At 43.0% G+C, this 26,444-nt stretch overlaps 1 protein-coding gene across 20 annotated transcripts in view; it reads right to left on the bottom strand.

The window, feature by feature from the left end:
• Positions 1-26,444, bottom strand: part of Fggy (FGGY carbohydrate kinase domain containing) — a 362,592-nt gene that overhangs the window by 163,226 nt on the left and 172,922 nt on the right. For 18 of the 20 annotated variants that reach the window (XM_060365879.1, XM_060365896.1, XM_060365885.1 and 15 more), the window contains one exon: positions 17,654-17,782. The exons of the other annotated variants lie outside the window; for them this stretch is intronic. In XM_060365879.1, the coding sequence (XP_060221862.1) occupies positions 17,654-17,782 (129 nt within the window). The remainder of the gene's footprint in view (positions 1-17,653; positions 17,783-26,444) is intronic. 20 annotated transcript variants of the gene reach the window in all.

Raw genomic sequence — 26,444 nt, 5'->3', positions numbered from 1 at the left:
GTGGCAGGATACAAAATTAACTCAAAAAAATCAGTAGCCCTCCTGTATACAAAAGACAAAAGGGCTGAGAAAGAAATTAAGGAAACAACACCCTTCACAATAGCCACAAATGACATAAGGTACCTCGGAGTAACCCTAACCAAGGAAGTCAAAGACTTGTATGAAAAAAATTTCAACTCTCTGAAGAAAGAATTAGAAGAAGATATGAGAAGATGGAAAGATCTCCCATGCTCATGGCTTGGTAGGATTAACATAGTAAAAATGGCCATCTTACCAAAAGCAATCTACAGATTCAATGCAATGCCCATCAAATTACCAACACAATTCTTTACAGACCTGGAAAGGAAAATTCTCAACTTCATATGGAATAACAAGAAACCCAGAATTGCTAAAACAATCCTCTACAATAAAAGATCTTCTGGAGGTATCTCCATCCCTGATCTTAAGTTGTACTATAGAGCAACAGTTTTAAAAACTGCATGGTACTGGCATAGAAACAGAATGGTGGATCAATGGAACTGAACAGAGGACCCAGAAATAAACCCACACACTTATGGACACCTGATCTTTGACAAAGACGCCAAAACCATACAATGGAAAAAAGATAGCATCTTCAACAAATGGTGCTGGTCTAACTGGATGTCTACATGTAGAAAAATGAAAATAGATCCATACTTGTCACCCTGCACAAAACTGAAGTCCAAGTGGATCAAAGACCTCAACATAAAACCAGACACATTAAATCGGCTTGAAAAAAAAGTGGGAAATACCCTAGAACTCATTGGTACAGGGGGAAACTTCCTGAACAGAACACCAACAGCACAGGCTCTAAGAGCAACAGTCAATAAATGGGACCTCATGAAACTGAAAAGCTTCTGTAAAGCAAAGGACACCGTCATCAAAACAAAGCGACCACCTACAGATTGGGAAAGAATCTTCACCAACCCTTTATCTGACAGAGGACTCATATCCAGTATATATAAAGAACTAAAGAAGCTGAAAAGCAGCAAACCAAGTAATCCAATTAAAAAATGGGGAACAGAGCTAAACAGAGAATTCTCTGTAGAGGAATACCGAATGGCAGAGAAGCACTTAAAGAAATGCTCAACCTCATTAGCCATTAGGGAAATGCAAATCAAAACAACCCTGAGATTTCACCTTACACCCATGAGAATGGCCAAGATCAAAAATTCAAGTGACAACACATGCTGGAGAGGTTGTGGAGAAAGGGGAACCCTTCTCCACTGCTGGTGGGAATGTAAACTTGTACAACCACTCTGGAAATCAATCTGGCGCTTTCTCAGACAACTAGGAATAGCGCTTCCTCAAGATCCAGCCATACCACTACTGGGCATATATCCAAAAGAGGCTCAAGTACACAAAAAGGACATTTGCTCAACCATGTTTGTAGCAGCTTTATTTGTAATAGCCAGAAGCTGGAAACAACCCAGATGCCCCTCAACTGAAGAATGGATGCAGAAATTGTGGTACATCTACACAATGGAATATTACTCAGCAATGAAAAATAAGGAAATCATGAAATTTGCAGGTAAATGGTGGGATCTGGAAAGGATCATCCTGAGTGAGTTGTCTCAGAAGCAAAAAGACACACATGGTATATACTCACTCATATAGACATACAACATAGGACAAACCCACTAAAACCTGTGCATCTAAAGAAACTAAGCAAGAGAGAGGACCCTAACTAAAACGTCCAAACCCCATCCAGAAAGGCAAAGAGGATGGACATCAGAAGAAGAAGAAAACAGGAAACAACCTAGGAACCTACCACAGAGGGCCTCTGAAAGCCTCTGCCCTTCAGACTATCAAAGCAGATGCTGAGCCTGATGGGCAACTGTTGGGCAGAGTGAACGGAATTTTAGGTAAGAACTGGGAAATAGTAAGAGCTGGAGAGGACAGGGTCTCCACAAGGAGAGCAACAGAACAAGAAAATTTGAACACAGGGAACTTCCCAGAGACTCATACTCCAACCAAGGACTATTCATGGAGATAACCTAGAACCCCTGCACAGATGTAGCCCAGGGCAGTTCAGAGTCCAATTGGGTTACATAGTAATGTGAAGAGGGACTGCCTCTGACATAATCTGATTGGCCTGCTCTTTGATCACCTCCCTCTGGGGGGGGGGGGGGAGCAGCCTTACCAGGCCACAGTAGAGGACAATACAGCCACTTTTGATGTGAACTGACAGACTAAGATCAGAAAGGAGAGGAGAACCTCCCCTATTAGTGGACTTGGGGAGTGGCATGCAAGCAGAGGGAGGAGGGAGGGTGGGATTGGGATGGGAGGAGGGAGGGGCTTATGGGGGGATGCAGAATGAATAAAGTGTAATTGATGAAAAATTTAAGAAAAAAGTAATTTAAGAACCTTAAATGACTTTCAAAATTGGAGGAAAACATGGAGTTAATCAATTGGCATGGAGCACGTCTCGCCCCTGGGGGCAATGGTCTCCTGAACCTACTCAGACCTCGGACACCACCACTGCTAGTTCTAGAACTGATGCAGGATGTTCCAACGAGGGGTTAAGGCTTCTCATAATATTTCCTATAAGCCCACACCTGTTTGTCTATATCCCCCATTTTTATTCATTATTAGCCAGATAGAGCCAAGTAATTGTGGTAATGATACTTGCTTTTTTGCCCAATGCTGGAATGCTAGTAAAGTTAGGTATGCCCTGGTTACTCGCATGCCTCACTGGGTGCCTATGCCCATTGATGCCCCTCACGCTATGACTCTCTTCAGACAGAAAAGGGATCTTGGAACTACAGCCACCATTGTTACTACCATCTCATTGACGGCTGTTGGAGCTACCACCAGGGCATTAGCCATGAGTCATACTGGGCAGACTGCTCAGACCCTGAATAATCATTTAGCCAATGTAGCTCATGCCTTAGTTGTACATAAAGGAATTAATGCTCAACTAAAAGGAAGCTTGATGGTGTTCAATCAGAGGATTGACCTCTTGCAGGAGCAAATTGATACCCTATGGCAAATCGCTCAACCTGGCTGTCAATGAAAGTATGCTGGACTTTGTGTCACTAGCATACAACATGAGAATTTTTCCTGCGCTGCAAATCTGTCTAAACAATTGTCGAGCTATATTTTAGGTAATTGGACTGGAGAATTCGATACTACGATGGAGCAGCTGAGAGCGGCCATTGTCACAGTAAATTCTACCGGAGTGGACGCAGGACTAGCCACAGGATTATCAACATGGATTGCTGCAGCCATGAATCATCTGAAGGAATGGGCGGGCATGGGAGTGTTAGCAGGCCTTCTGGTGTTGGTCTCCTTGGTTTGCCTGTGGTATATATGCAAGATTAGAGTCTCACAACAGTGTGATGCAGCCATGATCATTCAGGCCTTTACAGCCATTGAAGCAGGACATTCTCCCCAAGCATGGTTGGATACCATAAAAAGCTAAAATGATACGCTCAGGATGCGAGGCTAAGCACTGCACTCAGGGTCAGCCGCTTTGGACCCAGAGAAGAGCATGTCTGATTGCATGCGGGTTGATGCCACAGGTCCCGCCTCTGAAAAAAAGGTATCGGACTGGTCTGATGCTCTTTGGGTGGATGACACCTAAATGAACATCAGTACAAAGTCCCAATTTACTTCTAATATCAGAGATCAGACCTCTACTCTTGCCTGATGCGTCTAAAACAAAAAGGGGGAACTGTAGAGAGCTGCGGAATGCTATGCCTTAAAGATGGAGCTGGTTTCCGCCTTCCACCTTCCAGATGGTGAGTGCTCTCTGTCACGAACAACTCCACATTTGGCTAAGGCCGAGGATCTGGCTTGCTTCCATGTATGTGGACCTATCTGCATTGCCCCCGTGGCATGCCTGGGTTGGCTACCCAGAGGCTATTTAAGCTGTGGGCTGGCTTTCCCCGGGGTCCGAGGATTGTTCAATGTTCCTGAATAAACTGCATTGAAGAAAAAAAAAAAAAAAAAAAAATTACATGCGAGCACCTCAGAAAAATTTTCCTCACTTGTATTCCCCACCCCCACTTCCACATCAACACTCACAGTTAACAGCACAGTTGTTGTGAAATACTCAAGGGTCTGTGCTTCAGGGTAGCAGGGCAGGCTGCCCCACCTCCACCCATTCCCCGTGCTCACCCTGCTTCTTACCTACGCTTCTTCCCGATGGAACCATCTCAGCTTATCATCTCTCTTACTCGCCTTTAGGCGCAAATACAACACTGCTTTTGTGAATGGAGGTGGAGTCTCATTGTCCTCATCACGTGTGATAAATTGTTATAGGGTGACCCCCATAACACCCCCCACATAGTTTTATTTGACAATCTCCATAGCAATGAGTAACTCCACTGTTTTAATCACTTTTCCCTTCCTTGAAGTAAAGGAGGCGGACTCATGTATACTCACATCTTTATGTCCAGCACGGTGCTTTGTGTTTACAGAGTCGCCACACGCCTTGCTAAAAAACATGCTTTACATACACTGCTAAGCCCAAGAACGGTCCTTGGATGCTCCTATAGTATCTAGTCCCTGCAGCAGGCATTTTCTTATCTTCTGAAAGTCACTTTCATTTGCTAGTTTAACTTGAGAAATCAGAGCTCTGCTTTAAGGGGACTCACTCTCTGGATGAGTGACAACAGATGGGAATAAAAGCTGGACTTGGAGTCACTCTGACAAATTTGAGGCTGTTATTATCTTCTCTAAAGAATAACAGAAAAAACATTTCAAATAAAAAGGAAAGATAATTTTATATATCTAGCTTAGTATTAGTCAATCAGCAGGAGCCAGAAGAATAAAATGAACTCCCAAAATCTTAAGTAATTCTTGTTCAGCCCATGGATCTGTGCTAAGTAAGTGTCAAATTCCCTGTCTTCCTTTCAAGATTCATTAAAACACACATACACACCTCTCAACTTTTTGGATTATTGCATTTGCCACCTTAAATGGTTCAATATTTAGCATGTTACTAAGCAAACTCATTCATGTATGTATATATTCATTCATATACAGTCATTACTGGGTTTAAGAGAAGAATATAAACACATACGATTGCCCAGAAGCTCACAGTGCAAGTGGAGGAGACAGCAGGAATGTCATTGTGTACTTAGGTGTTTAAATATTATTGTCTATGTGTTATCCTTACTGATGGAGATATATACAAGTGGAAAGAATTATTGGTTCATATGCATTAGTCTGGGCAATAATGCTACATCACAGGATAGCATATGGTATATATGAACTCCTTTGAAGAGTCCTATTATTTGGGAATATTTGATATATTTCACAGAATCCAGTTGTGTGGGTTTTTCTTTACAAGTTTCAGCTGTGAGAACCCTGTTTATAGAAGGTATGGGAAGTTTTCACTCATATTAACAAAGCTGGTAGGAGATGGCAGGGCTTGATGGTGGGGAGTCACGGGCTGACACACTTTTAACTCCCTTAGCTAAATTCATCCCAGGAAAGCTGTAACAATATGGATCAACAGCCTGCCACATCCCCTTAAGATAAGAGATGAGAGGCTTTGATAAAAATGAAAACAAACCAAGTCTTCAGGCTTTTGCATACATTTTAAAAATCAAATGCAGGTAATTTGGCTACCTTGGCTTGTTTGGATCTGTAGTTCGCAGAGCTGCAGTCAGACCCACCATAGCCACCAGGCTTGCTGTCACTGAGGGAGATCAGAGATCAGGTAAGTGCAACAGACTTCTCCACACGCCACTTCTGAAACACAGCTGTTAAAGTGCAACCTCCTTATTTCCTGGCATAACTGTTGTCCATTCAGGGTACATACACAACCCTTAAGGTGATCAACTGCAGCTGGGTCCACCTTTCTCATTGCCTTTTATGGTGCCCAGGTAAAGACTGTCCATATGGGGGTTGACACATGTAGGTAACAAGACCCTAGTTCAACCATTGGTCAGAAGCTGTACCAGAATGCAAGGCGAAACACTGACCTGTATTTTAAACTACTTGAATGTTGTATTTGTTATGTTTTTGTCTCTGACAAAATTAGTGACACTGGCAACTTAAAAAGAAGATAGATTTATTTTGGCTCGTGGTTTCATGGGGTCTAATCTATCCTTGTAGGGGGATCATGCTAAGGCAGCTCAGTTATCATCATGGTGGGCCAGCAGGTAGAAAGCAAGACAGGAAGCAGCTGGGAATAATATGCCCCAGAGGGCCCAACCAGGAATCTATTATTTCTAGCTTGGCTCCATCTCACCAAGTTTCTAGGCCTTCTCAAATAGCACTACCCTCTAGTGAGTAAGCTTTTACCATCTGAACCTGTGGGAGGGGGTATATACAAAATTAACAGGTGTACTCATGTATGTCCATGTACTCAAGTGTGGAAAATACTATAATAAGCAAGTAAAGCTAGAAGTCAGATAAATGCCTGGGAGTCGTGCTGACTTTTAGTAAAAATATTCTCTGTCTTTTTTTTTTTTCTTTCTTATCCATATTGTGAATTCATTTACTGTGACTAATTGGGAGTTATCTAAATAACCGATTTCTCCTGCTGTCCCTTCAGGCATTTTCCAGTCTTTGTCTCCAGTAAACAGTAATTTCTAAGTAAGACGGGGGCAGAGGGAAGTCATGGACGGGCTAATTTGTCACTGTCACCCACAAATAAAGATGGGAACATTAAGTATGAGTCCAGATACCCTAAAGACTCTGGAAGGCTAGTCACCAGCTCACACAACAGCAACCATGAACCATATCTACATTTCTGTGCAGATTCCAAGAACAGTATGAGATAGTAGAGTGAGAAACTAAAGGATGGAGAAAAGGGGACAGAGAGTTCTTTTCCCAAGAGACAGTGGTGGGATCATGAGTGGGAATGTGGGTGAGGATCAGCATTGCCCACTCTCATGTAAGGTAGCCGGAAACAGGACTGCTGGGAGATGGAGGTGAGAAACAGGGACACCCAGGACCCTAGCAAGGCACCATTCTCAGGCACTCTCGGGCACTAAGCATGGGCTGGGCTGGTCGCCTCTGCATTCACAGCCTGTCAGATCTTCTACGCCACATAAGTGCATTTTGCTCCAAGCTTAAAATGAGATGGCATCTTTCTGACTGCTTTAACCATTGCTTTCGGTCTCGTCACTGGCATCGGAATGCACAGCTACACCTCCAAAAACGCACACTTCATGAGGCACATTCCACATATTGTTCACCTCACAATCAACACCGAGGAAGCCACTGAAACAGAGTTGATTCAGATTTGTTTTAACATCCAACTTTTTTGGCTCAGAATCCCAAGCTTTCCATGTGCACCTTTCAGACTGGCGTGGCTAAGCCTGCTGAGACCTCTAGGCGTGTTAGGAGAGGCACCTGTACAGTCCCGCCCAGGAGGCACTGTTCTCAGTCCACTGATAGGACGATCAGGGGCACAGAACTGTTATGCTCAATGAAGGGATATGACCCCACGCCTTGGCTGCATAGCTCATGCTGTGCCACTCATGCTGTCTTCCAGGCTGGTTCATCCTGCTTGCCTCTCAGGCACAGCGGAAGCTTGCCATGCTGATACAGTCCTCATCTACACCAGGCGTTTTAGTGTTTCCAGGCCCTTGCACATGCTGTCCCTGCTTCTTGACAAGCAGACCCCACATTCCATCCTGGGAGATGCTTTCTGTAACGTACTCCAGCCAAGCCAGTGAGTTCACTCCCTCTCCTCTCCCACACCTTCATCACCCACCAGAGGAGCAGTGTGTAACCTCTGCCTTCTACCCTGGCTGCATGTGCAATTAATCTTTAAACATCTCCGCAGGGTAGCTACTGTCAGTGTGCCTACTTCACAGGTGATTTCCTAGGGGCCCAACAGCTGCCTACAGACTCAGCGCTCGGGTAGTTGTGAGTCCTTCGTGACTCTGCTGTGTGACCTTTGAACTTGTAGTTCCCAATGGCTTAAAAAATCTTCAAAACAGAGCATGAAGAGCAGCACTACAGAAAGGAGACAGGACTGGAGTCTGAAGAGGTTTCCTTATATTCCAACAATCTTCCTTAAGCTTCCTCTAAGGCACTGAGGCAGGATGGGGAATTTCAAAAGCTAATTCTCTTTACTCAGACACTGTATGCAGACACTGACATATCTGAATGCATAGTTAAGAGAAACCTGAAGACAGGAGAATGAAGCGGGCCTGCCGAGAGTCTAAAGAAGCTGGCAGCAGTCCCACGCAGGCTGCTGTGGGACAGTAGACGGAGAGGCGCACTTTCCCACACTCAGCTGCTGAAGTGCCATGCAGAGGAAACAGGAGTGTGCTGTTGAGCACGTGCCGAGCTTCTGTGCCCTGAGAAACAGCCAGCAGCACGAAGGCCAGGCCCCAAACAGAGCGCCATCCTCTAATGTGGGTGTCAGAACTGGGCTAGGGCAGTGATATGCTCTTTCTGGTTTCTTTGCTAAGCTGAGCAGTGGAAAATGCCAGCTGTCTATCCAGCCACATACTAAGTGAGAAGCTAACTGTAGCCTCCTGAATATGGTTCCTCCCGAAGAACAGACAAGATGCTGGGGCTGGTAACAAGGTAAAAGCTGTGCTGCTGACAGTGGGTTCCACTAACGTCAATTGGGTCAAGATGGACATGATGACATGGCTGGGCACACAGATGCTGCCTGTTGCAATGCAGCCCCTCCTGGTCCTCTAGCTTTGGCTAATTCATTTGCTTCCTGAAGTATCAATTTCCCCAGCGACTAAAAGAAAGCAATTCTACCTTGTTGCTGGGCTTTGAAGATGGCAAGATACTATACAAAGAAAACTTGTATGAATGCTAACAAAATTATTACTACTATCCCTTCTACCCTATTTCTAGACTTGTTTAACGAACCTCCTATGGGCTCTCAGGGTGCTTAGAATGCCTTTATTAAACCCACTTCCTTGTTTTAGCCCTCAATTTTCTCATTTGTAAATGGATCCAGAGATACACTAGCTCCAAAGAAAGTTAACTAGGAGGACTGCCCTGTTTGAGACACGGGTGTGAGCTGCTGTGAATATAGGCTGAGGTAAGTAAAGGCATGGACACACCAAGACATGTATGCATTCATAAGCTATACATAAAGAGGAGAAGGTCTCAGGACCCAGAGTCAGACAGGCTGGGCACAGGACCAAACTGTATCATGTATTAAAACATTACAATGAGCAAGTTAATAAACCTTCAGTTCCTTGGGCACCGAATGCGGAAAACAATGGTAGCTTACAGAGTGGTTCCAAGCTAATAATAGTGAGTGTTAAAGGCCCCAACCAAACACTTGGCACAGAGTATGTGTTCAATAAGTTGTAGGTGGAATAAAAATAAGCAGGTTGAGCTCTTCAGAGAAAGCTGGTCACTATGTTTTTTGATTATTGACGGCTTTGCAGGAGACATCTTGGAGCTTTGTAGCTATTTAACAACAAAACAAAGACTTTATTCATGTATAGCTTAGAAAAACTAATTTACCTATTTAATGGCCAGCTGTGACATGGACTCCAGCCATTACATAGGTGCTACAGTAAGGAATGAAATAACATACCAGGACTCCTTTTTTTCCCTCATTTGGAGATGGTGTTACATAATGGAGAAGGGCCCTCACTGCCCTGCCACGCTGAACGAGAACACAGATTTTCAGTTCAGATCTGATAGTAATTTTCTAGTATAGTCTTGGGTGATGCACTGTGTTTCTGAGCCTGGATTTTCTCATTTGCAAATTAAAGAATTTGGTATAGAAACTCTCTGGGTAGCCTTTTTGTTCCCAAACTGTGTGATCACTCATTATCCAAACAGGAGTGTGTGTACCAAACTGCAAACATTACGATTTCACAGTGGGGTCACAGCTGCACATACTGAATTATGTGGCACTAGATTCAAAGAGGGGTGAGCTGGAGGAGCTGGCTGCAGCCCTGAGGCCTGGCTCTCTCCCAGCTTTCTGTCTACAGGTATGACTTGTCGCCTGGCTCAGACCAGTCCTCTGTAGGTCTCCAAGAAAGCCCTGGAGCCTGGGAACAGAAATCCCCAAATCTTCCACCCCTAAGGGCTCCCTGTATCCCTATGCTGTTTTTGTGCCTGCCACACTCCTACAGCTGCTGAGATCTCACGCAGTAGTGACTCTCATTAAATCAAACCTCAGCTTAAAAGCCTGCAATCCTATTAAGGCATTCCTCCTTCTGCTGCAGATCAGACCCAGAAACTCCCTGAGTTTTCCATTCTCTATCTGCTCGGGGCCGGGCACAGCCTTTCTCCTTTCAGACTGCACATGAGCTTTAACAGTAGTTGGAATCCATTCCATTTCTTGTGGACTTTCTGCCTTTTCTAGGTGCCCTTTGAAAGAGTTCCCTGCTGCTCCCAGTTCTTGCCCAGAGTCTAGACTTCTTCTTTAAGAAACTCAGCTCTGGTCTCATCTGCCTACAGGTCAGTTGAGCATCACTACTGCTCTTCACCCATGTCCTCAGTGCCAGGGTGTCCCTGTAGTTTTGGCTCCCTGTACTTGGGTTCCATTGTGAACACAAAGCCAGATTCCCAGCTTCATCATTAAGATTCAGAATTTATATTTTTCAAAGCGCCTCTCCCTAGATTTAGAAATCCCTATTTGTAAGTTCACAGGGCCCTTTCATAGCTGCTCTGTTAGTGGGGCTTGTGCTGGATGACAGGTATACAAGGAAAGCTGAAATGGGCAGAATATATACAGAAGAAACATATCCGGGAGGACAACTCACACTGTTTGAATCGAGACTTGGAGGAGTCATACGTTCTGGCTATATGCTGATGACCGAGAGGAATGTGTAGGTGGGGAGAAGATGGTGTCCGAAGCAGTGAAGCACTGGCATGAAAGAAAGAGGCACAAAGGATGCGCACACAGAAAGAAGGCTGAATGCCCAGAATCTTCATGCCAGAAGGCCAGGTGCTGCGCAAGCCATACCTGTCCTGAACCCTCAGTCTCCACTTCCATTTCTTTTTTTATCTTCTGACTACTTTTTGGAGGGGTTTATGTATCAGAATATTACTTTCAAAAGTACTACATTAGAAAGACCATTATTTTGGCTAGTTCTTGCCACTAGAGAAGTAAGCTAAACTGATAATGAGACATCTTACCCTTGTAGGTGTTTGGAGACAGAGCAAGGCTTCTCAGTCACAATGTTGATAAAGTCCAGGGCTGGGAGAGTCCACGTTGCGGGGGTGGACCTGAGCATGCAGTGCGGCTAGCAACATCCCTGGCTCCATCTTGCCACACAGCAGTCGCAGTTACCCCTTCTCAGATGGGAGGACTCTTTCCAGCTATTGCTAAGTGGGCTGCGGGTGCCTAAAGTCACCCCTGTTCGGGATCCACTAGTCTAAAGAAAACAGTATCAGCTACAAGCTCAATCTCAGGTTCGAAGCTAGCTGAGATACTAGTTACATGATTCTGGAAGTGCTACTTTGTGACTTACAACATGAAAACTAATCTTTACCTAACAAAATTGCTGTTAAAAGGGAAAAATAAAATATGTAAAAAAAATCAGTCAGAGTCCTGGAGCCTTAGAAGACAGGCAGGAAGTGCTCCTGTAATACTAAGAATTTTGGTTCTTATTAGAGATGCTGATATTATCGATGTATTATTAGAAATAAAGCTTAAGTGCATGGAATCTTATGTAAGAAGTGGGAAATAGTAAGATCTGAAGAGGACAGGAACCCCACGAGGAGAGCAACAGAACCAGAAAATTTGAACATAGGGGTCTTCCCAGAGACTCATACTCCAACCAAGAACCAGGCATGGAGATAACCTAGAACCCCTGCACAGATGTAGCCCATGGCAGTTCATTCTCCAAGTGGGTTCCATAGTAATGGGAAGAGGGACTGCATCTGACATAATCTGTTTGGCCTGCTCTTTGATCACCTCCCCCTGAGGGGGAGCAGCCTTACCAGGCCACAGAAGATGACAATGCAGCCACTTCTGATGAGATCTGATAGACTAAGATCAGAAGGAAGGAGAGGAGGACCTCCCCTATCAGTGGACTTAGGGAGGGGCATGCATGAAGGGGAAGGGGAGGATGAGATCGGGAGGGGAGGAAGGAGGGGCTTATGGGGGGATACAAAATGAATAAAGTGTAATTAATAAAATTAAATTAAATTAAAAAAAGAAATAAAGCTTAATTAAAGTTTTCAAAAGTGACTGAACAAATACATTCCAAAACATAATAATGACATGACCTACTGTAAGCATAGTCCCAGGCATCACTTGCCCAGGGATCCTTCTGAAATTTCCAGCCTCAATTTTGAGACCATTTCATGTTTTCCCACAGCCTTCCACACTTAGCACAAATAACTGTAATTACCATACTTACTTTCCTGTTTACTAGGCTGCAATTTCCCAAAACTCTTCTGCTTTCTTACACCCACCTTCCATATCCATCCGCTGGTAAAGCTGCTTATCAGTAGATAACTCACTGAAGGCTTTTCTCTCAAGATTTGTTCCTTATTTAGATAGTCGGCAGACAAACTCAAAATCAGACCAACCACATATTAACACGGCTGTAATTCCACATCTCACAGTGATAAACGTGAGCTGTGGAATCTGACAAGATAGGCTTGATCACAGACCTCCGCCCTGCCATGTAGTTTCTGACAAAGTCAGGCAGTCACGGGGGCTGCTGTTGTCTCATTTGAAAAATATAAGGGAAGGGAAGTATGTATAGCGCTGCTTCCTGAACTATGTGTGAGATAACAAGGAAAAGTCTGTTCTTGGGTCCACAACTCAGCTCTGAGACTCAGGTTCTCCTACAGCCAAATGAGAGCTCACATATCTGCCCAGTTAAACTCCAAGGCTGCTCTGAGGAGTGATTGAGCAGAAATGTGCTTCTGCATTAGAAAGTTTAGAAATATAAAAGGTCATGGCTAACGGTGCTTGTTATCAACATACCACATCTCATACACGTGTGCATATTAATTATAAATAAACACTCCTCAAATCACATTACTGAAATCTGCTGCTTGCCCACCCTCTCTTCCAGGATACAGAAAATGGTGAGATAAGAAACTGGCATGTTTTTTTTTTTTTTGTTGTTGTTTTTTTGATCACTAGATGAAATTGTGCTTTGTCCTGGCAAGGCAAGGATCAGAAGTCTGGCTAAATGAATTCTTCTGCCATTAAAAAAAGAAAGAAAATAGAAAATCCTTATTTTGTTTCAATAGCGCAACTGAGATGAGCAACTTAAGCCAATGCAACATCTCACAAAAGAATCCATTCAACCTAGCAAAAAAGTAGGATTTTTATTTTGACCAAAACAGACTGAGTGCAAACAGAAATTATGGAGATTTCCAGGCATCTAAGAGTAGCTGAGGAATTGCTTGGACATGATGGTTGTTCCTGAAGAACTGAACCAAATACAGCTACCATCCAAGGACAGCTACCTCCCAGCTGAGATGAGTATGTACTGGTGAGGAAATGCCATTCTTTCATTCACCCCATCACTAAGTGTGACACTAGCTGCTCAGGATGAAATAACAGTATGCTACAAGAACTTACACACGAGTCAATGAGATGACAGTGAAATACATACAAACCAGCCAGCATAAGATACGGCAAGAAGACAGACAAAAGAGGGCTTCATGCAGCTTGGGAGTCAGAAAAGGCTTCCCTAAGAAGATGACAGCAGCTTCAAGCTTTGATGGATAGTCAGTCAGAAGTTTGTCTGTTAGACAAGAGCTACAAAAAGAACGAGCCCGAGAGAGAAATGAGGTTGTTATTTCCTTGTAGGACAGTTGGGGCGCTGGAGCCAAGAACAGACCTGGAATAAAGTTAATGCTATTTTTACAAGCTAGAAAAATACCAGCAGCAGGAGTCCTGGCCAGAACCACCCCCACAAAGTGCAAACAAAAAACTACTCCTATCTGCTGGCTGTCTGCTGGAGAACTCACTAACCAGTCCCTTAAGAACAAAATGTTCTTTTATCTTTGATTTTTCATTCTCACAAAGTCCTTCCTCCTCTGTTTCCAGAGCTGGAAAACACATGAACCGAGTTGTGTTACTCTTTGATCTTTATCTTCCCAAGCTATCTCTGGGAATGAGAGTCTATGGGTTATTTCTGCTGAGAGTTGTCCCCTCTGCCTGGTCAGAATGTGAAGTCCATAGCTGCTCATGTCAGGCCAGCATAGGGCATGCCATGGTTGTCTGAGCAGCTTTGTGAGAGGCCTGAATGTCCCACTCCTCCTAAAAAGTTAGGCTCTTAGATTGGGGTCTCTTAGCACCAAGTTTATCCAACCAGTTCTTACGGATATTTCTGACTGAACATATCTAGCTTATAGTACTGAATTCCACATTCTCTTAGAGAACATGAGGAAGACAATCAGGGCACCCTTTGAAGGGTTAGCCTGTTTTAGAGAGAATAAGGATTTGGTCAGAGATCTGCTATCTCAAACCAATACTATGAAGCTGCATAAACACAGAGCAGGGGTGAACAACACAAATCCCCCAGAAGGAATGGTACATGTCTGGTTTGTGCTGTTGATAATCTCCAGCGTCCAGACCCAGCGCAGACAGGTCTGCGCATGCTTGATATGCATCTTTAGTCCGTCTGTGGCCAAACGGTCTTTTCATGTCTATCAGGCCTCTGTTCTCTGCAACCCAAGACAACAGATACAAGGAGGATAATGAGTGGAATTTTTGTTCTCTATCTTCCCAGATATCCTAATCCCGAGCTGACTGCAAGGTGATGGGGAAAAGAGGCAAGGTAAGAAACTATAAGGGCAAAACTTCACCAGAATTATCAGTAAGTCTTCCTGTCCCATAGTAACGAGAATCCCTTCCCTGGCCATCCACAGTCAACCTGACTTCTGTCCTTTAAGAAGCCAGAAATTTGTTCTTCTTTGCACTTCAGAAACTTACTTTCAGTAGTTGGGGAACTCATGAACGTGGGAGAACTTGAGCAAAGAAGAGGTAAGCCAAAGCTTCTGGAGGTAAAATTGCTGTCAGTGAGCTCTGTATTTAAGCAATAAACGGGGGTCATCTGGAAGTTTCCCCTCTTAGGCAGTACAGAGTGTCCTGGGCAGAAGGAAGGTGTGTTTTGACACGTCCTTAGGGAGGACAGGGAATCTGGCAAAGAAACCGCAGTGCCTGCAGCCCAATACAAGGCCCTCTTCCCTGTAGCACACAGTGGCCCAGCCAAGTGTTTCTCACCTGGGTGAGGCAAATGGTTGAAACTGTCACCTCAGGGACAATTGCAAAAGACAGAAGAACGCTTCCCTGGGTGTCTCCACCACACGGATGATCTACACTGTCAGGGTAACCGTGAGACAGAAGCACCCCATGCCTGTGTACACCTCCAGCTCTGTCTGGGCTTGCACTTTAAAGCCCAAAGCGTGACATTCTACCCAGAAGCACTACTCATGCTGGGAAATGCTGGGGAGAAACAACCTTGCCTGTGGTCAGAGCCACGTATGTTTCACCCAACTATTCCATATGTTGTTCTTTCTTTCTCTGGATCAGAGCCTGAGAACAGCAAGATGAACAGGGACAGGACTCTCACACTGATAATCCACACATCAGGAAACAGATTAACCTTCACTCTACAGTTTAAAGTGACTTTACTCAATGCATTTGTCAGCCATCTATAAAAACACAATACAAGGCTCACCGCTAGGAATGGGATATAAAGAATAAGATGTCCTTGTTCTCAAGGCATTCGCAGTCTGGTTGAAAAGAAATAAGTTCAGTCACGAAATTACAATAAAATGTGACCATTTCTTCAAATACATGTGAGGAAAGAAACACAATGAACAGAATTTCTAAATTTGACTGTTCCACTGAATGCCCTGCAAAAGAGAAAGCTTTTACTGACCTTCATATTGAAGGGCGCTACCTGACTGTGGTAAATGACTGTGATCCATGATACCCTCCCCACTGGGAATGTTGACAGGTGGGAGCTGCATAGGTGTTCAGTGTGGTGGAAGTGGGGTATATAGTAACGGAGAAGACTCCCAGTGAAAGCAGCCTCCTGCCATTTCCATGCACAGAATGTTCCTTTGCCTTTCCAGCTTCTAACACAAACAGACCTTCACTAGCTGTGAGTCTCCTCATCTTGAACCTCCAGAACTCTAAGAACAAATCCATCCTCGTGGTATCTGTGGCCTCAGCTATTCTGTTATAGCAGCATAACATAGACCGAGTCATTTCTAGGCAGAGAACACATGTGCCAAGACAGAGATGGAGTGGAATGAGATCTGGGAACACAAGCTATGCAAGTCTTTGAAAGGGAGAGCTCTTGACTCTAAGCCAAAGGTTCTCAGCCTTCCTAATGCTGACCCTATGATGCAGTTCCTCATGTTGTGGTGACCCCAATCCTAAAATTATTTTCATTTCTGTTTCATTGTTGTAATTTTGCTACTGTTATGAATAGGAATTTAAATATCTGGTTTTTTTCAATGGTCTTTGGTGGCTCTGTGAAAAGTTTGACTACCAAAGAGGTCATGGCCCACAAATTGAGAACTGCTGCTCTAAAGTAAAGTGTGAATCAGCAGTTAAGACTTGCCATGCCTTACTATGCCACATGATTGGCTAAACCCTTACCTCACCTCTTCTGTAGGTAAAACTACAGGGGTATGTCCTCACACTCCCCTAAAGTTTCATTTTGGCCATGGCCTGGTAAACACATATACATATACTCACAAATAGAAAACTAGGTCTACAACACAGTACTTACTTACCCTTACTATAAAAGATACAGTTTGCTGTGTTCTGTCATATTCTGGTCTACTTTATATCATTCTATTCTGAAAATTCAATGTCATGCACTGACATTGCCTTGGTACATTTGCCTTAGGAATTACAAGCCACAATTTGAAACAAATGCTGTTATAGTAAAGGTTAGGAAAAATATATGACTACAGTGAAATTGAGAGATTCTGAGAATCACTATGTCTCACAAAAAAGAAAAAGAAAAAAGAAATAAAAGAAGGAAACTATTACAGAGATGAGGACGAGAACAGAATCACCACACGTCACTATAAGTCCTTGCCTCATTGCACTTCCCTGTTAAAATTTGGGAAGAAAGTTTGCATTTGTTTTACTTCATTTCAGTTACATCTGAGGTGCTGAGAATTGAATCCCACGCGCTGTGTATGCTGGGTAGGTGCTTTACCACTGAGCTCTAACAACAGCCCTAGGCTTTGTTTCAAATCCGCTATCCTTGAGCACCATGCCAGAATGCAGTAAGTAGTCAAATGGGTTTTTGAAAAATGAATAAACAAATGCATGAACTGAAGACTCAAAAGTTATATAGGAAATTAAATCAAGATTTCAATTAAGTAATTGGATTTAGGAAAAAAGCCAATATTTTATTAAATAAATATATTATGCTTATAAAGGTTTTTGCAGTACCATTAGGAAAGAAGAAAAGGAAAGCACTTCACTATTATACACTATACACGGAAGTAACATACATTTTCCAATTTTCAGTAAGCCACACCCATCTAGATCAATTTTTATATGACAATTATTAAGAAATTAATAGTTTATAAATAAATTTTATATTTGATTAAAAGTTTTCTAACTCTATTTAAGTGCCTAGTATGTAAAAGCTTTTCATTATTACATCTTGAATTATCAGCCATTGACCTTTGCTGTGCAAACAGAGAAGTATCCTGCATTCTTGGCAACCTTCTGTTTGCCTGGGAACCCACAGAGCTGGTTCTGGGTGGGGAAGAAGAAGGTTACCTAGTCCTCCTGCATGGGCATCAATGAGTGAGGCCGCCACAGCAATCCCCGAGGGAAGACCCAGCTCTTTGGCCGCCTCTGGTGTGAGCCCACTTCCAAGAGAAGCTCCAGGAGGCAGCACGAGATTCCCTGGGTAGACGTGAGAGAAAATAAACACCCATCAGTCTGGAACACACTAAAGGGAAAAAGGTTTTCTTAAGAGAAACGTTTTGCTCCATCCCCCTTGCCTGCATTTTCTCAACATCACAAAGACAGAAACCATGCAGCCATGAAATGTCCCTTTGCTCATTTAGTGACCTTGGTATATATGTCTTTGATATGCATGCAAACACATACTCCAAAGGAAAGAGAAAAGTGACCTCTGTAGTTGCTTCCTATCATAGGATAGGGAAAGGAAATATTTTGTTTCAAGAAAGAATTTCTTAGGTTTTGGGTTCCAGCTGGATGAGATAGTCCAGCTGAAACCTTGGGAATCCTGTGAGACTGCTGCTTGCACAGAAACAGTTCTTTGGAGTTTTGCAATGCAGTGACCCTGATACTCCAAATGACCTTGAGTTCTTACAGTCAGGCAGGCCTTTAGTTAATAATTTATTGACTGTCTAGCTTTGTGTGGGCATGGTGGAGCTGTAAAAGGCCGTTCTTGTTTTCCCCATAGTTAGAAAGATGAGATAAAGACACATAAAACCATGTGAGGCAGAGGAAAATGAAATGATTTATCTGTTGTCAGGTGTTAAACAGACACTGAATCTCTTCCACTCTAAACATCTCTATACATATTTCTGCCCTGCAGCGGTTGTGTAAGGCTTAGACCATATGTATCATATTGTGCAATCTCTTTTACGTCTCATGATTCTAGGACTCTGAATGTGTTGATAAACTTTTTGAGTGTGAAAGCATCACTTGTAATGGTTTAGGGAGCTCCAGAGCTGGGCAGAGGCGCCTTAGGATTTCAGCACAGAAAAAGGTCAGTGTAGATGGCAAATGGCTCCAAAAGTCCCGTCTAACTAGAAATAACGCCCTCCCAAGTGCCTGCTTACATCCATTTTAAATAATAAACCTCTGACTGTAACTAACTGTGAAAATAGGTCAGCCCAAAAGACTGGTACCACAATGGTGGGTTTTAGATCTTTTTTATTCAATACTGACTTTAATTAATTTACATTTAAAATTTTAAAACAGATTGAATTTGCATTCCGAAAAGCAAAGTATTGCTTGGAATAATCCGGGTGTGCAATTTTACTTTTCCAGCATTCTTTTAAGAAAGAAAAAAAAATCCAGTAGAAATCTAGTATCTGGATTGTGGTATGTTTGGTGAGAAAAACAGAATATTAACCAAAGAGTCATTCAGTCTGGAAAAGTGAAAGTAAAGCATCTCGATATTATTTTTATATCAGTCTCGGGGAATATAGTTCAGTGGTATCGTGCTTGCCTGGTATGGATAGGTTCCCCTGGGCTTTACCCTTAAGCACAAGAAAAAGAATCTTTAGACCAATTGTATGTTGAAATGATATTGATTATATATTAAATTAATAAGACATATCAGGATTAATTCACCTACTTCCCCACCCCCTTTATTATTAGGCCTACAAGAGTTTAATTGAATCGTGCTGGTCTAGCAAACAAGGTTCAGAGGCACAAACACAGGGGTAGAAGAAGGCTAACCTCTGGTCTAGAATGCCCAGGGCAAAAGATGAGGAGGAGCTACGTTTTAGATACTGGACATTCTCTTGATTATGTCACCACATATATTTGGTAACATTGATAAACATCCCCCTGGGATAAACTCTTCCACTCTCTGCACTGTCCTAAGAACACAGCATGAATGTTGCCATTTCATTTTGCTAATCATGTCTATGAACGGTGTGATAGTGTCCATTCTGTCCTCACCTCACAGGTGTGCGTCAAGAAACAGAAGTTTCTAGATGTGTTAATTTCCTGCAGCCAAATAGCTTGAGGGTTGGAGGTGGGCCTTAGGTTCTCCTCTGACATCCAGTCTTGCACTGTAATGTCTGTAAGTGTGAATTTTGCTCAAACATGCTTTGTAAATGAAAGGTTTAAGAGAAAGTACTCCTGAAACAGGCATTATTGCAATAACACTGCAATGCCTAGGCCTCAGCACTGACAACAGCAGATCCCACTGAACAGGTGATATAACAGAGTGATGACTCAATCTGTGGTTTCAGATGCTCATTCCAGCAACATTTTAGGAGAGGATACACTTGAGATTAGGAAAGAAAACAGCTGTAGAGCTCTTCAGTCATCAAAGAGAGAAGAGTCGTTAAGGTAGGAGTAAATGGGGTACAGGATCAGAGAAGACATGAGAGATTTATGGGGCAAGAAATGACTGATCATGGTGGTAGCTTCGATATAGAGTATGAAGGAGGAGGAGATGCCATGGCTTGTATTGCCTTACCAAGAAAGGAAAAGCTCAAAAGACTGAGGGTGCAGACAGTGGTCAGCTGCCAGCTGGGTATCCTCTGCTGCAGATGCTTTCTGGAGGGCCCCTGGCCTGTGACTCAGTGAAGAAGGAAAGGCTGACAGGTGCCCCTCACCTACAATCCTCTACTTGGCTGTCCAAGGGCCTGTGGAACTATATCCACTGACAGTCTCCCCCTGTCGCAGAGAACCATGCTCAGTCAACACACAGACCACGTGTCTAAGCCCTGTCCCCAGAGAATTCTGCACAGAGCAGTGAGCCAGCCTTCTGAGGCTAGTGATGGAGGAATAATGGTTAATGTTCACCATGATGAGTACCTCTCCTTAAACTGGAGCCACAGCCTTCAGATTCATGTCTGACCTCAGATAAGAAGGAACTCTGTTTAGGTATTGTGAGAATTCATGAAATCTCCCTTCTACATACACGTTTTCTCAGCCAGATGCTTCTTAGAGAGTCTAGGGCTGTTAGGTGCCACCTGATAACGTTTCCCAAAAGTCTTCATTCACCATAAAATTTAAAAAAAAAACTGTAGCTTTGCTCTTCTGAGACCTAATCAAGATGTCCTGACTCAGCATCTGCAATCTCATCTGTGCTTCGTGAAACTGCCCACTCATGTGTTTCACAAACCACTTAGAAACAACGCTTAGACAGTGGTTTGTGTTGATTTTCACCTGCCCCTTGCCAAGTTCTAGCTGTTAGTACATAAGTGAAAGTGGCCCCTAGGACATTAAAAGAGTCACACTGAAGTCTGTAACTAAGGTGATGGGAAGCTAAGAAACTAAACCGTGAAGAGACAGATAGAATGCATATGATGTGCCTAAAGAGCAGAGGAGGACTATTTACATGCCTCAGAGAATGAATGAAGTAGGTAGAGACAACCTGGGCAACGGTTGGCATGACTTCTAAAAATGTACAATAGATGCTATTATATTAGAATTAGAATGTTCCAGGAAGTGGCTCCATCAAAACAAATGGTGGTTCACTGTAGGGAGCGCAGACAAGCCAGGACTATGCAGTCTACTAACAATATAAGCAATGAGGAGGAGTGGAGAACAGGGGGGTCCTATGAGAGAGGCAGCACAAGGCTGCAGGTAGCAAGGCAGTGAGGATCTGGCCACTCTTGACCCACAGATTTGGGTTTTAAAAAGATAAACCTACACTGTGAAGAAAGGCTAGCATAAGACACATTATTTTATCTTTGAAATACCCTAACAAGTGAAAAATGCAGTCTACAAGATATTATGAAGAACACGAATTCATTGTACAAATATCAATGTTGGTAGATGAATTTATGAAATTACATTTCTAGAAGATAAAACACAGAAAATGTGATTCCAATGTAGGTGTGTGTGTGAATTGTGCTTTTTATTAACCCATGATCTCTTATGTTCTTCTTTGAATAAACATTTCTTGTATAATAGTTTTAAAGGTGTTTCTTTTTTGGTTTGATGAGAAAGAAAGAAAAAGAGAAAGGGAGAAGGAGGGAAAGGGGGAGAAAACAAAGAAAGAGAGAAGAAGGAAGGAAGGAAGGAAGGAAGGAAGGAAGGAAGGAAGGAAGGAAGGAAGGAAAGAAGGAAGGAAAGAGAAAGAAAGAAAGAAAGAAAGAAAGAAAGAAAGAAAGAAAGAAAGAAAGAAAGGAAGGAAGGAAGGAAGGAAGGAAGGAAGGAAGGAAGGAAGGAAGGAAGGAAGGAGGGAACGAAGGAAGGGAAGGAGGGAGGGGGGGAGGGAGGGAAAGATGGAAGGAAGAAGGGAAGGAGGGAGAGAGGAAAGGAAGGAAGGAAAGAGGGAAGGAAGGAGGGAAATTTCACCTATTTAGCAGGAGGAAGAAATAAGGTATGACTCTAGAAAAAGGTCCAAGATAAGCTGAGGACAATTCCATGACTGTGCTCATGTGATGACCGCATTTGTGAACCTTCTAAAGACTTAAGCACATGTACTTCCAGAATTTTCTAGAAAAACACTGATTACTGTAAGAACACAGATAGTATGTTTTATGAGGTACTCTTCTTGAACCATTTGTGTTTTTCCAGATCATGACCTTGTTTGTCTGTTTACATCAAACCAAATGAGCTTAAGTTTAAATAAAAATGCAATGAAAGTAAACTCTCTGCATCGGTTCTGAGTCCTGTTCCTCTGGCTGAAGACAGGAAAGAAACCCACGGGCAGTTCATGTAGGCTCTTATCTGGCTGTGTATACACATTCACTGTGGGACGTCAGTCGGCCCTGAGGACTCCTGGGCTCCATGAATTCCCATCTGAATGGACAGATTTGGCCAGAGTGGTCAAAGCTGGAGCCTACAATTACCGGGTGGCTGCAGTCCCTCTTCACAAGCAGGGGCTCCTATTACACCAAACCTTCCCCTACCAGTTTTTCAATTATCTATGACTAATGAGCACTCTGGGAACAGTTTCAGACACACACATAATCCTCTTTCCTGATGTCAGCAGAAGAAATTAATGACTGTGTGGATTGCTGGGAGACAGAAGATGCATTATAATGGTCAACAGAACTGTTACCCTCTCCAGGAAGGGGGGAGGGTGTTGAATTAACTAGAAGGTTCAGTGTTCCTTTGTATTCTGAAACGGAGATGAAACACAGGGGGAGATTTGGCTCCAGGCCCACGGAAATGTCAGAGAGGTTTGGGCGTGGGTGGCATGCGACCCTGCTTCCGTGTGCTTGGCTGTGGAATGTTAGTACCAGCTCGGTTGGGCAAGGCTAACAGGCCAATCCTTTAGCAAGACTTTGCTAAAGGACACTTTGCCCTGCCAGTGGAGAGTCCTGGAATTCTTTCACACTCAACCTGCTATTTTAGATCTGATTTAAATGAGGGTAACAAAAGTGAGAACATACAATTCTCAAGCACTGTGCAAGAGAAGTTGAAAAGGTCTTCAGTGGCAATTGTTATGTTTGGTGCTTCGCACAGCGATGGCACATGCTTGGGTGATTCCAGAGAATGGTAAGGCATAGCCTGACTCAGATCACATGGGCAGGTCATCTGTGGGGATTTTCTAGATCTGGTACAACCAGTAAAGGATGACTGAAAAGATTCTAGTAGTTCTCCTCAATTGGTGTTACACTTATCCAGAACAATTCACTCAAGTAGAGAATTCCTAAAAAAACCCAAGCCTAGCACCTTTATGCCATTTTTTTAAAGGACAGCTTCTGATATGGCCCCCTAGAAATCAATGTCACTGTAACTAGGAATTAAATTCAGTTTCCATGACTGATTTCACATCAAACCGTATGATATTCTTTTTCACCCACTAAAGAAATGGTGAATAAACCTCTGCTGTGCGCCACACACTGTCCCAGAATCAAGGATCATGATAGAGGAGATCTTTGTGACATGTACTAGTCCTTTTTAATACCACTTTTGAATTACATCTGTTAGTTAAGATGTCTTACAAGAACTGCATGGTTTGCACGGCTTGATACATACATACTAAGATCCTTGACTTCTTATTCTGAACGACACTTGGTATTAATATATATGCACACTCTGTACTTTAAATCCACTTTTAAATAACGCTTATATGCTGTTTCCCTATGTTAGGTCCTATCCACCTCTCCCAGTAGAAAGAGAATAGCTCACAGACTATTTTATTTCTTTACACATCTGTTTTCTCTCACTCCTCAAGTGCCTATAATTACTTTATTTTTTACTTTGTTCACTTAACAAAACTCATACTTTTTTTTAAGAAAAACAAACAAACAAAAAACAACATAAGACACAGACCCATCAACTTGGACAAAAGGGTGAAAGTTGCACACCTATACATGTCCAAATATGCAGAGAATTAGTAGAAAGTAATCAGAAGGACTACACAATTTCAAAATTTGTTCAGTTACCTGCGGAGAGAAAAGAACAGGACTTCATTTGAGTATTAGGTTGGGTTGGGGTCAGGATTCAAATGTCTGACTCTAAAGGCTGAAATTATCCCAACTAAGTTGGGAAACAGGTTAGGTATGGACTATAGAGCCTAGAAAAGCCAGGCACCACTGATAGGGTGTGTATAGGAACAAAAATCACAAGGGACACAAAATTCTAGCATGCTGAAACTATCTACGTTCTCCTTTCCTAGACTGGCCATTAGAGACCAGGAAGCCAGAGACGAAACTGGCTCCCTGGGGGATAAGCAGTTATAAGAGCAGAGTCCACACTCAACACAGGGCACCTGACTCACCAGCGTTCCTCACTTTCCGTACCTCCTACCATAGGATGCCACCCTGTTCCTTTCCCAACATGCAGAAGGAAGCCAGGGCCATAAGTCACAAGGAGTCTGGAACGGCTGGCAAAATTCAATTGATTCCAGAGGTGTAGGAGGTAGTTCTGAACTATTCAGGGCATAGCTGTGGTCTTTTAGCTTGAAATCATCAGCTCTGACACCCATGATGACCTAATTCTCTAGATAATTGCTGATGACCTATTTTGTTCTTACCTAGCCCCAAGGCTACCTCCTAAAAATCCTTCCCCAGGTAGATCCTAATTAATCCCTCTTTCCTCTAGAACCCCACAGTATGGTGCCCGGCATTACATCATTCTGTTCTTTATACACAAAGACTTTATTCCTTGCACCTAACTTTTCTAGTTTCAATGATAACAGCCCAGAGGGCATAGCTCTTTCAAAGGTATTGTCCCAGCCAGGCAGGATAGCATAGCTTGTGGAGTTCAGATTAGGTAATACACAGGCTTGGATGCAGTCCATGGCCTTACTTCTCTCAGGGTTTATGACCTTGGGCAGGGGGCAGGGGGTTTCTTTCCCTTGCAAACTTCCGCGCTTATAAGAATCCTAAAATAATGCTATTTTCCTCCAGAATGGTGATGATAAGTCATCAATAATGCCATGGAAGCACATTTGCTGACATCACACACACAACAGAAGACCAGCAAGTGTGAAACACTTACAGCGAGTACAGTAACTTACAGCTATCACAACTCTCTGTGCCTGATGTTGGACACTGTCTAGCACAAAGAGATCACATAGTTCATTCTGGCTGAGTCGGAAAAGCTTGAGGGGTCTGCGATGATAATGCATGAAAAGATGTATACTTTTGAGCTCATGAGAGCAAGCTGCAGAAACCATGAAAGGTGTTACTTCACAGTAATAGAATTCAGTTTGCCAGCACAGAAAACTGTCTCCTTGTGGTCATGTGTGAGAGCCAAAGTTATGTTTTAAGTTTTCATTACTGTGTCGAAGAGATCCATAAAACTAAAAAAGACTCTAACCTATAAAGCCCCTTGTCCCAGGAAGACGCTTCCTGAAATGCTGGAGAGCACTGTTTATATTTTCATTCCCCTGAACAAGTTTGTCTGACTGGACTGCACTGGATATGTCTGATCACATGTAGATGGAGGTGCACAGGCAGGGAATACTTTAGGATGTATGCTTGTCCCTGACCGGATGTAGGCGGGAGGTATGCAGGCAGGAAGTAGGTCAGGATATATACCTGTTCCTGATTGGATCTGATCAGAAATACAAAGCCGGGTTCGCCTTTATAAGCCTCTGCAAAATGTGACTTGTTGCCACTTTCTGGGAACACTGTGACTGTCCTGGCCAGCATTTAATTAAAGGTTGCTTCAAAATGTAGCTCAAAAGTTGTGGAACGTGTCTTTCTCTCATTATTTTCAGGTTTACCACATGTTTCTGTGCTAAGTCTTCAGAATGAAATGTTTTAAGAAAGAGTGTAGAAAGTGTTCTCTTTGAAATTATTTTAAGCACTAAATGCTAGTTTAAAAAAAATGTTATTTTGTCAACAAAACCCTGGACCATCAGATGACTATGGCTTTCTAGAGCTATGTAAGCGGTTCAGCCATGGAGAGAATCCACACACCTAAGAAAAGGCAGATTTAGGAAAGTGTGGTTTTTAGCTGCCATTTTTCTCCAGGTACTACATGGTGTGAAATAGGGGTTTCACTGCTCTAGTTTGTTGTTTCACAGTTCAGTGAAAATTACATTTAAAAAGACAGACCTAGGTTTCTCAGGTTTAACTTTTGGTTTGTTTTAAACCCTCAATTCAGTACTGGACAGAATGTTTGATCACAAAAAAGCCAGGAAAGCGATTTACCTCAAAATAAAGGATATTCTTTTAATTACTGTGCTTGTTTTTGTGATCCCATTGACTGACTCAGGCTAGCCCAGTGAACATTTTTGTCAGGGGGCAGTGTGGGTAAGCAGTCTAGACTGCTGTTCACAGATGATAACAGCCTCCTAACCATGGCTGCCTCTATGGATGTCAAACAGCAACTTTCACAGGAGAGGGCCAGGCAGCAGGCTGGTGGTAACTGCACAAGGGCAAACATCTGGTGATTTCAAGACATCTGGGCTTTTCTATCATGTAGACCAAACACGATT

This window comes from Meriones unguiculatus, chromosome 12, assembly GCF_030254825.1.
Source record: "Meriones unguiculatus strain TT.TT164.6M chromosome 12, Bangor_MerUng_6.1, whole genome shotgun sequence".
In the NCBI taxonomy this organism is placed as follows: Eukaryota; Metazoa; Chordata; class Mammalia; order Rodentia; family Muridae; genus Meriones; species Meriones unguiculatus.
This window is presented reverse-complemented; position numbering and strand designations above follow the sequence as displayed.